Raw genomic sequence first — 14,260 nt, forward strand, 5'->3', positions numbered from 1 at the left:
GAAAATCAGGTGGGCATTACAGAATTATAATTGATTACAATCAGAGACTGATTGGCGGCAAGTCTCTGTCTAAAAATGGATTGATCGATTCAATCCAGTCAAAACTATAGAGAACTATTTTCCTAAAAAGGAAAACGAAATAAAACAAATGATTGAGCTCATTTTGCTGATGTGGAGCATCTGATGACGTGCGCAGAGGGCTGCAGATCAGCAAAAATATCACGTGTGAATGCATGGGAGTGAATGTGAGTGATGGGACCAAGAGGGGAAATAAATAAAAGGTTGACAAACAGGACAAGTGGGAGACTTAAATCTGGGGATGCTGATTTTGGGATATTGATGTGTGCGTTGAGAAAATTATTTATTGGGGTTGGATTATGTTATTACATTATAGAATGCTAAATGCTAAAAGGGAAACATTGATGTAACTTAAGTTACCATGAACGGAGGGGACACATGATTAATAACTGTTCTGTGTAAGTTTATTTTGGGTTATAACACAGGTTGGATCATCAGTGGAGAAAGTGAGTATAAAAGGTGATGTTCTGGTTAACACACAGGCTTTTGTTTAATAGGACGTTTCAAGGATGCAGGCTGTGGATGGAGCCAAGAAAGGATTTGACATGATGATTAATTTGATTTCATTCCTTAAATACAGGTTTGAAGGGCCGGAGCATGTATGCCTAATATGATATGACTAACCTTTTTCTTTTAATTTCCTAAGCTTGAGTGAAGGATTTTGAGTTTGTAACACATGAGATGTGTCACAAAAAGGGGGGTGTTAATATATGCGATTAGCTACATGAAATGTGCTCTTTTAGGGTTACTAAGCAAATGTCTACGTGACCTTTACCTAATAACCTTTGTGATGATAAACTTGTTTACCGACTTGCTCTCTTGTAGAACATACAGACTTAGAAAAGGGGAACTTCAGCTCTGAGTTCTGAGAATAACTCTGTTAAGTTGACAGGAAACACGTCAAGACAGCAATATAGGGCAAATATGTTTGAGCTTGTAATTAAATGTGGGGCTTGAAAAGAGGAAGCAAATTTGGTACAGGACGTACTTGAGATGATCAGACGAGAGAAGGAGAAGGTCAGGAATAGTTTAAACTAAGATTGAGAAAGTAAATGGGGATTTAGAGATTTTTTATTGCTATCATATAATCTGCCTTAGGATGACTGTATTAATAACGTGTTGTACAGTATTATTTTATGTTTGTCATAACAGTGATGTCTCTATTTACAGGTTGAGTTAATTTTATACACAATGCGTAACTGTGCTTGTTTAGAGTTGATGTTCCGTCCAAACAGGTTTTAAGCTTCACTGGTGAGAGTGTCCAGGTGATACATGTTGAGGGAAGATGAGAACATAGCAGGTTAATTGCACGCACGCTTACAAACACACATGATTTAAATATAGGCCAGGCCAAAGGCCTGGACTTGATGCAGCTTTCAACTTTACAGCTCCTAACTTGTAGGAATGGCGTGGAGTGTAATGAATGAATGCAAAACATGCTTACAGACACAATCATGACAGGGGTTTATTTTACAGGGTAAAGGTGGACCACAGGTTGCTTTGTTTCTGCTTAGCAACTACTGAGGTAAATGGTGTTAAAGATAAATATGCAATAAGTGAACAGGAAATGTGTGAAGGTGAGCCGGGTGAAACAAAATGTTGTAGATAATGGAAACTTGTCTAACGGGCATTAACAGTAACCTTTGCATGTTATGTATATGCTTGAGGCCAAAAGAGGCGTAAAACCAGATAGAAAACTTTGAAGTGTGCTTTTTAGCGGAGAGTCAGGCTGACATGGGGATGGTGTGTATTTTACTGGGGTTGTGTTTAATAAGACTAAAAGCGTTGCTCACACACATAAAGAGTATTGAGATTGAATAAAGTTAATATAATGGATAGAGCCCAGAACATGATAATACATAAGTGAAATCAAATGCAATGTTTGATTTCACTTTTATTGGGAAATAATCAGGCTAGAAATGTGAGTAACCTATGTTTAAACTGTGAAAACACTCTCCACATACTTTGAAACTGCGCAACTCTGAGTGGGCAATGTAATGAAGCAACTGTTACATATTTGCATTAAACTAGCCAACATAGACTCACCACAAAATGATGTAGGATGTTGCCCTGCAGCGGGGGCAGAAAATCATTTGCAAACCAGGGATCTTATGTTGATTATTATATTCTTACTTATGTACACACACACACACAGAAGGAAAAATTTCAAAACAAAACAAAAAACAACTTCGCTTAACCTGTCAAGCACAGGAGTAAAATAAAAATCTCTTTGGGCTCTGTTAAAATTTCTTTAGTAAAAGTGTAAAAGGCCAAACCTAGGAAGTTCGGCAAACAGGAAAGTTCCTTGAGTATCAGGAGTTAATAGTCAGGAAACATTTCTCACTTTAACGCCTTTTTTCTGAAAAACCACTGACTCATAGATGCAGATAGACATACAAGTGCACATACATCCAGATGTGCATTTAGACATTAAAAGTGTAGAGACATGTACACACAGATTGGCAAACCGGTACAGAGTCTAACTGAAGAGCTTAACAAAGCAGACGTGGCAGTAGGGTTTGTGATTTTGCCTGATATGATATTGTGAACCAACTTTGAATAATGACAGGAACCTGAGATGAACACAGTAAGTTACTAAGGTGTAGCAGAGAAAGGTTGTTTGTTTTCTATCCCTTACAGGAGAAGATTTCCACTAGAGAGGGACCCAGAAAAGGAGCAGAGACCACTTAAACATGAAGTGTTTTCAAGTGGGAGCTGGTGTTTTATTGCTGGACCACCTAGAGGACATGAGGTTGTTGTCGGATTTGCTGAGTCAGGGGGCGGCTAGAGAGGGTCAGAGCGAAGGTAGTGGACCTGGGAATGGTGTAGTGACGTCTTTGGAAGACGTCAAGAGAGGGAATTGAAGAATTATAGGAATTATTTTATGGTTACTGTTCATAACCATCATCTTTATCATTGCATTAAGTATCATTTCATCAAAGTGTTTATTGAAGTTGCTGGCATTATGTTATAATTTATATTATAGGGGTTATCATAATCAAATATTAACATGTTTATTACAGGTGCAGTATAACTACTTTAAAATGATTGAGTTAAATATATATATATATCATAACTCATATGCTGAGTATATTGTTACAGTAAAAAAGTAGCTGAGCAAAGGCCTGAGTGTATTCAGCTTCTTGTTGCATTTGAGTTTGCCTAGTTACAGGTGACGGAAGGATGTCCAGTCCATGGTGACCTCAAAGGCCTTAGGTCATCACTATATTCGGAAGAGTATGCCACAAGGAGGAACCTCTATGTTGCATTTAATTCTTAAAATACATGAATGTTCTGTACATGCAAATTATGTGCTTGTAAACGCAAGAAGGGGCGTTACAATACCCTGATGTTATAAAAGCAATCTAGAGTGTATTTTGGGTAGAGATGTACAACTGTTTTGCAGTTTGCACCTCTCCACGCTGCGTGTATTCATTAAAATCAATTGTTTGATTGACCTCTTCTGGACCATCATTGTTTTACTCTCATCCTCAATTTCGGACCCGTAACAGGTTACATTTTTCATTTCTCCCCGATATTCAGTAATTTAGGTCGGGATCGGACCGATACTGTATATGGGATCGGTCCATCTCTAATTTTGAAATACAGCTGTTGTTCCCTCGGTACGTCCTGGTGAACGAAGCAGAGAGAGGAAGGTGTTTTCTAAAACAGAGAATGGCGTGTGCTCTGTCTCACAGGTGCTAATGATGAGTTAGCTGCTAAGAGAGGCTAACAGGAAGTTAGCTTCCAACAAACAGCAGCATCATAGTGAGAATAAATAGATGCTTTTTGTTTTGTCTCTTCTTGCTGCTGCTCAGAGGCGTTGCTAACGGTTACACTGCTGAGTCACATGATGAGTTATTATGGAGTAAGACTGAACTTCACAGCGGGGACCACTGATTGGTGTCAGTGCTTCTTACCTGTCTGTTCCGCCCGGCCGTCCGTCCTCATTGGTTTCAGAGCGGGTGTGTCGGCGGTGGGCGGGGCCTCTGTGTAGTTGGCGTTGCAGAGGTCGTGGCTGCAGCAGCAGAAGCGATAGCTGCCTTTCTGCGTGGAGGACGGATTCTCTGTTACCAGGATACAGCGGTCGGCTTGACACTCGTGCAGGTGAGTCCAACACCCTGAAAGCAAACCGAGGCCAAACTGTAACCAGACACAGTAGAAGAAGAACGGAACAGAGGTCAAAGGTCAGGGAGTAACAAACCTCGATGAGCTCACCTTGGGTCAGTAGGTGCATTTCTCCATCTGCTTTTTTTTCCCACAATCCATAGCAGCGGGAGCCGTGGCTGCAGCGGATCGTGCCATTCTCCAGCACCACTCCTCGCTGCTCATTGGCAGGAACAGGCTCCACCCCCTGGGGGTTACTGGTGAAAGCACACAGTCTGTCCTCAGCATCACTGGACTGCAGACCTGAAAACACAGTGGGCGTTTCTCAATATGCGTACTTGTGCGTACTTGCGTTCTCGTGTACTCGTGATACGTCATCAGTCGGAGACCAAGTACTGTTCCAATTCGAAGTACGCATCAAGCCGAGAACGCGAAAAAGTTCCGGATGTGTTCTCGCTCCGCCCGTTTTATCGAGCATCCATCGGTGTGGACTTGGTACAGCTAAATATCCCAGAATGCATTTCGTCCAAAACTCAACAGCGGACTCCCGGCACATCGTTTTCAAACCCCCCCCCCCCCGGCTCGCGGACTTCTCACTACTCAGGTTAAAGAAACCCCAGCAGCTGTCTATAGTATTGAGTGTCCACTAAAATAGAAATAAAAGCGTTCTAACATCTCACCTGCTTGTTTTTATTAAGGTATGTACACGTATGTACATGTACACTATTTTTATTAATAGAGGTTTCACTACTGAGGTTAACAATGATATATAAGTCACTTAGATCACTTCTAAATGTTAATGTTTGGTTTATTTCAGTGTTTTATTTGTTCCTGAGTAAACCGGTTTGGCTGTGATTACAGTTAAGCTTCATAACATGTTACTCACAGTTAAATTAGGAGGGGACGGCAGTAGAAACTCCGGACCTGTGACATCATCACGTACGCAGGTGTTCCAATTGTACAAATCGCGAGTCCGTGCTCGCGTTCTCGGCGGGTACGTACTCCCGTGCGTTCTCGGCGAGCGAGTACGTACTTGCGTACTTGAGAATTGAGAAACGGCCAGAGACTCACCTGTCAGCTAACAGACTGTATATTAAAGAGGGTCAAACCCTGCTCTCTGTCTAACAGCCAGCAGGGGGCGATGTCTGAGCTCAGTGACCTTTGACCCATTTCAGGTCTGACTGAATAAAACAGGAAGTTTAGTTTGGAACTGATGGTCAGAGTCACAGAGGAACAGGAAGTGCTCTTGTCCCCACGCTGTGTGACGCGTCCACAGCTAGACTGACCTCTGACCTCAGCCTTCACAGAGATCGCTGCCGTTAAACTGCAGCGAAGCCTCACATAAACACTTCTGACAGTTACTGTCCTCCATCATCGTCGCCTCAGAGCGAGCGGCGAGCAGTGACGGAGGTCAGAAACGATCTTTGTTCTTGTTTGTCTCGGGTTGTTTGCGGGTTGGAGGTTGGTCTCGGTGACATCATTACACGGATCTCTGTGACTGGCGTCCACGTCAGCCTGAAGGAAAACTCTGACAGCAACAAATTAACATGCAGCGTGGTGCTCCGAGAGCGCAGCGGGAACGTCAGAGCGGCGTTCTCGCCTCGGGCCGCTCAGCCGCCTTTACAACAAAAACCATTAATGTGATGTCCCAGCAGCTTGTCTACACCCATCCCATCAGCCCACGCGCAGCTTCAGATGCCGCAGCGACCGAGGAACGCTGGAAGGAAGCGAGAATCTGAAGACCAACAAAGTTTGATATTTAAACGGTGATGTTTGCTCGCTCGTGCTGTCAAAGCTACAGCTGAAGAAGCCCGAGGCTCAACAAGAACACGGGTGAGAAAAATCATGTCCATAAACACTGAGGTCAGCTCCTGCTGTCCGCCTGATCGTCGTCAGGTCATCAGTCGGGGGGTCGCACAGGGTGACGGCGGTCTCGGGGATCGAGTCATCACTGAGGAACGAAGCACGCAGCTTTGTTTTTAATATCAGTCTGATTAATAATTAGGACCTGGTTTAATGTGAGAGTGCAGCAGCTGCAGGTATCATCATCATCATCATCATCATCTCAGCTGGACTCACGGAATCACGGACACTTTGCTAACCCCAGAGGGGAAACTGAGTCGTCATAGCAACAAACATGACAGACCACAAAGCCCTCGTATGAAGTGCAGAGACAGGGAACATCAGAGGACAGCAGCACTCACACTGATGTCTCTGCTACAGGTATCATCACTATTTGCTACAGGAGGTGTGACAGCAGCAGCGGGGACGCCGTCCTGTGCCACTCGCCGTGACATCAGAGAACTGCTGGAGGTACAGCAGAGTTCCTGCTGATGTCACACAGCTCGCTGGGCTGCTCCACCTGAGGGGCCTCCACCTGAGGGGCCTCCAGAGTGAGGCCGGTGGCTGAGCGAAGCCTGGTCACACAAACACACCTGTGTACCTGAAACCTGAGCTTCTGGCTCTTTCTGATTGGACGCAGGTGTTTCCAGAGTGATGGATTAATGCGCTCACACAGCTGGACTTTTGTCATTTCCAGATGTTGTGTGTCTGTATTTTTACATCAAACTGAAGCCCAGAAATAAAACTTTTAACGGTTTCTCATGTCATGCTTCATCTCACAGCTCATGTCTTGGGTTGCCGTGGCAACAGCAGCAGCTGCTCAGCCCACGCGTCTTTTGAACAACGACAACAAAGAATCGCCTGGACGCACATCTGGATGTTTCTGTGTATTCACTGAAGAAAGTCAAACCTTTACACACACACACAGCGAGAGCAGGATCTGACTCTGTGTGTGCGTGTGTGTGCGTGTGTGTGCGTGTGTGTGTGTGTTTTATTTTGGTTTACATGTGAATGAAGAGCTGCATTCCTGAACAGAGTCTGCCGTCTCCACCCGGGCGGAGTGGAGCCAGCACAGCGCTGTGTTTAGTCTGCACCGAACACACTCACAGCCGGAGGAAGGTGTGTGTGTGTGTGAGTCTGTGCGTGTGTATGTAGCCTTATCAACCACATCGCAGCACAAACACAGAGCACGCTCAGACTGCCTGACGACAGTGTGTGTGTGTGTGTGTGGATGCAGAGTCATGAAGTGAGAATGCAGGAATGTGAACGCACAACAGGGCGGCTTCAAGGCCACACAAACTGATTTCCTGCATCACTGAGTCTGTGTGGATGCTTCCTGCCCGGCGGGGCGACAACAGCACGCCATCAGCTGTTTAAGGCCGACAGTACAAACAGCAGAGTGAACTCTGTGTGGACCATCACAGTCACTCTTCATGGACATAAATCTGCTCGGTGGGTCTCATGACGTCTTTCACTCACGTCTTCGGTCTCGGTCCACAAACTGAGAAAACATGCACGCTTTCACAGTTAAGCTGAACTTTGACCCTTTGGTTATAAAATGAGGTCAGTTAATAATTGTACCTGATCTGAGATCAGTGAGGAACCCTGTGCTATCACAGATCACTGAGTAGGTCAGACACATCGTTCATGTTTGTGTGTGTGTTACTGAGAACAACGTACCCAGGCTCCACCCACTGCTCCTCCACCCTCACACTGAGTCCTCTCCTGTCCTTATACACATGATTCCACCCAATCCACTCCACCTGTGGTTGGACTAAGCTTATAGACATGCCCTGTCAGGATGGTGCTCTGCTCCAACCTGACACTGCAGTAAAACCAAGGAGAGGACATCTCCAACCTGGACAGCAGATGTGTGACATCATCACTGTGTGTTTGTAGCATCATCAGCTTCACTCAGTCCCGCCCTAAATGTTCATCACGAATCCTTATTTACTCTCACTGATTTTTATCAAATGTTTTTGTCTCACTGACAATAACCATTATTATTATTATTGTTATCATTATTATCATATCCAGCTGCTTACGGCGTTATTTTTGTGCCATTATTCTGAGCGCACGTTAAAAAATTTGCAGGTGCAAGTGTTGCATTTTGAGGAGAAATTTATTTTGAGTGAAGAAAAGCTAAATTTGAGTGAACAACATTCATTGCTGCGTGCAAAAAATGTATTTCAGTGTTTGCTATTATCCACACACACACACACACACACACACACACACACACACAATAGCAGCCCCTCTCGCTCAGTTTTTGCATTTGCACTCGCTCGCAGTGTGTTGCTCGCGCTCTCAACATTTCTGCCCGTGTGCGCTCAACTCTTTCTGTACACCGTTATATTTGTGCCACAAAACCAGCCAATCACAGACTTGGATGCAAAAAAATCTGATTGGCTGTTTTCGTCTCCAATCAGATCGAAATGACGAAATGCAATATCCCAGAATCCATTTTGTCCAAAACTCAAATGAGGCAGTGGCGGAGTTTGAAATATTACCCTTACTGGGTCACAAAATAAACTTTTAAGATATTTTCATGCGAGAATGTTGCCGTTACAAAAACAAACATAAAAATGAAAAATCACCATCGGCCCACCGGGCAAATGCACGTTGGGCTGCATGAAAATATCTTAAAAGTTTATTTTGTGACCCAGTAAGGGTAATATTTCAAACCCCGCCACTGCCTCATTTGAGTTTTGGACAAAATGGATTCTGGGATATTGCATTTCGTCATTTCGATCTGATTGGAGACGAAAACAGCCAATCAGATTTTTTTGCATCCAAGTCTGTGATTGGCTGGTTTTGTGGCACAAATATAACGGTGTACAGAAAGAGTTGAGCGCGCACGGGCAGAAATGTTGAGAGCGCGAGCAACACACTGCGAGCGAATGCAAATGCAAAAACTGAGCGAGACGGGCTGCTATTGTGTGTGTGTGTGTGTGTGTGTGTGTGGATAATAGCAAATACTGAAATACAGATTTTGCATGCAGCAATGAATATTGTTCACTCAAATTTAGCTTTTCTTCACTCAAAATAAATTTCTCCTCAAAATGCGACACTTGCACCTGCAAATCTTTTTTACGTGCGCTCAGAATAGCGGCACAAAAATAACACCATAGCTGCTGACCCCTCCCTGCTGACATCACCAAGCACAGCTGAGGTCGTCCACCATCATCAGGCAGCTACAGGAGGTGAGGTGATGATGTCACAGCATTTAAAATCTCACTTCCTCTGCTATCCTGATTGGCTGAAACATCAGAATGATGTAATGCTGACAGAGAAGTTCAGAAACAGGAGACCCACAGCTGCCCCCCCCCAGCCTAAACGGTGATGTGTTTGATACTGACCGGTGACAGCAGGCAGCAGCAGCACATACAGGCACGCCGTCAGCGCCGGGGACGCCATGTTGGATCCACCTCACAGGACGACGGGCATCACTGATCCTGGGCTCGCTGCACCCCTCCCCCGCTGAAACACAGACAGGATCTCGGTTTGTTCTCAGCAGACGAGACGCCTGCGCACTCATCCATCACACACTCCACCTCTTTCCTCCAGCTCGCTCCGACAGCAGCACCATCTTGCAGGTCTGACAGCTGATTGGTTGTGAGAGTTGCACAGAGACATACTGAGCCCCCGCCCCCCGAGCCAGTGTGCAGCTCGTCCTTTTACAGTTGAAGATTAAGGAGGAGCTGCCAGAGGAGCACACAGAAATCCTTTAAACAGCTCCGTCAGTGTTATCCACCCAGGGTGGAGCTGCAGCTGTGGCACCGCTCAGACACGCTCACGTGAACACGGTTACCGGTTTCCTGTTCCTGCATCAATAGTTTCTGTTATTAGTCCCTACCTCAGTGTATTTATGGCAGCACTGCACTTAAATACTTCAAGTACTGTAATATCTCCACATCACTGCTGCTGTGTTACACAGTGAGAATGATTTCCATCAACTAAATAACGCGTGTGTAACGTCTCTGCTGTGCACTGTTTCTGTCATGATATCACACACACACACACACACACACACACACACACACACACCCCTCCAGGACATCATCACAGTCTCTGGTGTCTGTGTTCACTTAAACAGCCCTTTAATGTCTCTTTACTGTTCTGTAAAACAACTTTATTCATAATTTAACATGTACACTCATCTGCCTTTTCATTAGGTACACCTGCTCATTAACACAAATATCTAATCAGCCAATCACAGAGCAGCAGACATGTCCTGCTGAGGTCAGAGGTCAAACTGTTTCAGACTGACAGAGTTTGGAGTAAACATGAAAGCACGGCTCCATCAGGCTGCTGCTGTGACACTGTGGGGTTAAACCGGTTCACTCCACGGTCACAGATCTCAGGTGGTGGAGCGGGAGATGTCATCATGGGAGGAACAGCTGTCTGATGATGTCACAACATTTCAAACAGCTTCCTGAATGTGAGCCACAGAATTAGAGCAGCTCTGAAAGAAAAAGGCTCAGCCCTGACAGCGAGCCAGGTGTACCTAATGAAGTGGCACAGGAGCGTGTGCAGCAGCTTTATCATTCATACAAAAACCTGCAGGAGATGTTCCACAGTGTGCACACACACACACACTGAGCTGTGTGTGTGTGTGTGCGGCTGGTCATGACAGGTGCCTTATACACGCATCATGAAGGTCACACACACACAGCATATATACCATCACGTCATACAGAGGTCACGTGGCCGCCGCTGTACATCACCTGTATGTTTGTCCGCAGGTACGTTTAACGGCGCTTTTACAGCTGAGACTGGCGGGGAGTGGCGCACACACGCTCTCTCTCTCTCTCTCTCTCTCTTACACACACGCACGCACGCACGCACGCACATACACACAGCGGTCGGTCAGATAAAACGGTTCTTACCGGTGATGGAGGCTTGCTCGGCTCTGCGGGAGGAGACGAGGCCGTCTGTCTGTGTTCGGTCCCGGCTCCGCTCTGTTCGGCTCGGTCCGGTTCGGACTGTGATCTCGGGTGTCTGTCCGGGTCCAGCCGCAGGTTTGTGCCGCAGAAAGCGAAAATCCGCAGAGACGAATCTGCGCTCAGTTTTTCTGCGGCCTCAACCAGACTGTCAAACTAAAACACACACCCGAAACATCCGGTCACAGCCTTCAAAATAAAATCAAACTCTGTTTGATACTTACATTAAATAAATACAACCTCTATTTTCAGTTTAACCTCTACTAAATCAGAAAACCTTTAAAATTTGACAGAAAATCAGCAGAAAAAAACAACATAGGTTTATGGAAGAAATATAGTGAATTCTGATGACACTATATTTCTTCCATATAGGTTTCACCTTTCATTCTTTTAATTTTTTATTTAAAAAAAATAAAATGAAAGGAGCTAACATGCACCGTTGTATGTGTGTCGGGTAAAGGACTCCAGAAACAGTATAATTGCGTCTCTGACTGACCCTGAACAGTTATGGAGCCACTGGTATTCTAGCCTCTATGTAAATGTGTGACACTGTGGAATATGTTTTAAATGGTCTTTTCTTTGTCATGTATTTATTTATTTTATTTGCTACCCATGTGTGTCTCTAATAAAGTGAAACTGTAACAAAGACACAACAGGAAGTTACTGAAATTGTTTAATAAATGTCTGACTGACTCTTAATCCACTGAGGTTTCACACCCTGAGGAAAAACTGAACCCAGCCTCAAGAGAACCGTTCCTACCCTTCAAAATAAACCTGTTCTGCACTTCCTGTTTCCCCCATCGTCTGATCTGAGGTTAGTGCGCCCACTGCTGGTCTGCTGATGTAACTTCAGTCTGCAGATGAGCATCCACCAACACCGGCAGCTTCTGAGCTACTGGTGCCCCCTACAGGCTGTTCAGGTTATTACGGACCGAGGATGAAGGTGAGACCTGAAGGTGTTTCCTGAACTTCTGCTCCTGATCCAGTTCCCTCTGCTCGTCCCTGCTCTGCTTGTTTCTCCTGGTTTAACCCTAGAACACTATCGCCGGGTGATTTTCACCAGAGCAAATGTATTTACATAATTTTCAATATGTTGCGTTTGTCTGAGTGTGGTGGGTCCCTGGGTAGCTTCAGCATTGTCTTTGACGTCTTTGAAGGTGTGGGTGTTTCCCTACCCCAAATCTTGCTTTTTCCTACAGGCATGTGTCCGGGTGAATTTCACCCGGCAATAGTGATAGAGGGTAAAGTAGGTTTTGGGTGGATTTCACCCAGTGATAGTGTTAGTGTATAAAATCAGACGATCTTGCCGCATTTCAAGGGTGACAACATTCAGGCTCACCATATTTACTGTCCCTCTTCAACTACAGCTGTCACCCTGTTGCAGGTTTAGTGTCTTTGGCATCCCAACTAGTGAGTAACACATAGGTAAGGTTTGTTTAACTTGGCAATTGTTAGCTGATTAGATTTCTTTTTCTTTTCTTTTTTTTAATCTAAAAGCTATGTTATGTAGCTAGCTGTGGCATGACCTTAGTGGGAACAATAAAAGCAAACAAAAGGGAGATCCCACAAGTGATGAAAGTTAAAGAAAATCACGCGCCAGGCTCCAGTGCATTTCTCTTTACCAAAGAACTAACCTTGGTGTCCTTCCTCCCTGACAAAGCTTCAAAAAAGAAGGTTGTACTGCTCCTGTCATCCATACATACATAACCAAGCATAGGACCCACTCGTAAGCCCGAAGTGATTGAATATTACAACAAAACAAAGGGAGGTGTCGATACTTTTGACCAGATGTGCGCTCACTGTGGTTGTGGAAGAAAAACCAAGAGATGGCCCCTTTGCGTGTTCTATGGCATGATCAATGCTGGTGTGATAAACTCATGGATCATTCACAATGAGAATGCAATGAAGAGAGGTGAAAACCAAATGCAGAGGAGGCCTTATATGCAGGCTTTGGCATTGGCACTTATCAAACCATGGGCAGAGCAGAGGCTCCCCTCTTCAAATCTGTCACGTCAACTCAGAATCCTGATCTGTAGCGTGCTCGACATCCCTACCCCTGGCACTCTTGAAGGTGAGGTAGGACCAGTGGGAGCAGAATGCAGTGGTCCCTTAGTGAGGTGTGCTGACTGCCCCACAGGCTTGGACAGGAAGACGCAATACAGGTGCCATGTCTGCCGTCGACCGGTGTGTCCACGCCATTACTACCCTGTGTGTACTGACTGCATGTAAGGAATAGGTAAGAGTGGTCCTGGAATTTGCATGTTATCCTTATTTAGTGCAGTGGTTATGAATAAATATCAACAAGTGGTGATTTCCAAGTGAATTCATATGGTAAAAAAAAATATTTTAGTTAACTGGTCATTTTTACCCACTCAAAAAATGCCATTTTTTGTTTCTCTCTCCTGCAGCTGTTCGCGTGTCAAGGAGACTGTGCCTTCACCAGGGAAGACTCAAATATCCCAGGAATGGGTGGACCAAAGACCAAGTTTCCAGCATCATTATATTTTTGTTTAGGATTTGTTTTGTTCTCCCACTGCTAATTTTCCAGAAATTTTGGAGCATTTTTTAGGGTCCCCCCATGAAACTTTTTTTCTATTTTGTTAGATATGGCACAGCTGAAAATAAAAGAAAACCACTCTAATTTGTCATGTGTTGTCATATATTTTATATATTTTGTTGACAAGTACTTTTTGTTGGGTATATTATATTGGGTAAAAATCACCTGGCGTTAGTGATGGTGTTACTATTTTTAGCGATAGTTTAACATCTGTTTTGTTTCTGTAGACATCAGAAATATTTTATGGACATGTTGATGACAAAAAAAAACAATAAATAAAAAATACACAAATAATGTAAAAAAGGAAACAAAATGATAAAGAGCGACGTCACAGAGCAGACCCTTACCAAAGATTCATAAATCAAACACATCTGTATTTGATTTATGAACATTAGCAATACAAAGGTGTTCTTATGGCCCCAGATTAAAACTGTAGGACATAAAGAAGGATGGAGGAACTAAGGTTTAATGTCAGGCATCAGTCACACACTAAAAGTTACTGTGTAGCACTTCTAATGCACAGATGTCAACATTTTATTGCCACTAGGTTTTTATATTGTTATTAATACATTTCTATACTGCTGATCATTGGTTTTTCCTCATATGGATATACTTGATCCTACATTATTACTACAGTTTCTGGTCTATTATTACTTGGTTATATGAATGTAATATTACCCAGCTGTCGTTTTACTAGGACATTATTTATGTAACAATAATACCATGCTGTTGT

General features: G+C 44.1%; 1 protein-coding gene across 1 annotated transcript in view; it reads right to left on the reverse strand.

Annotated features, from left to right (window-relative positions):
- The window catches only part of LOC100694986 (bone morphogenetic protein receptor type-2), a 32,707-nt gene extending 21,582 nt beyond the window's left edge, over positions 1–11,125 (reverse strand). Inside the window, exons 1-4 of the mRNA XM_005463370.4 lie at positions 10,917–11,125; positions 9,387–9,507; positions 4,297–4,488; positions 3,999–4,199 (exon numbers count right to left, since the gene is read on the reverse strand). Of these exons, the coding sequence (XP_005463427.1) occupies positions 3,999–4,199; positions 4,297–4,488; positions 9,387–9,444 (451 nt within the window). The 5' untranslated portion in view covers positions 9,445–9,507; positions 10,917–11,125. The remainder of the gene's footprint in view (positions 1–3,998; positions 4,200–4,296; positions 4,489–9,386; positions 9,508–10,916) is intronic.
- Between the last annotated feature and the right edge of the window lie 3,135 nt (positions 11,126–14,260).

The sequence above is a fragment of the Oreochromis niloticus genome, linkage group LG16 (genome assembly GCF_001858045.2).
Source record: "Oreochromis niloticus isolate F11D_XX linkage group LG16, O_niloticus_UMD_NMBU, whole genome shotgun sequence".
NCBI lineage: Eukaryota > Metazoa > Chordata > Actinopteri > Cichliformes > Cichlidae > Oreochromis > Oreochromis niloticus.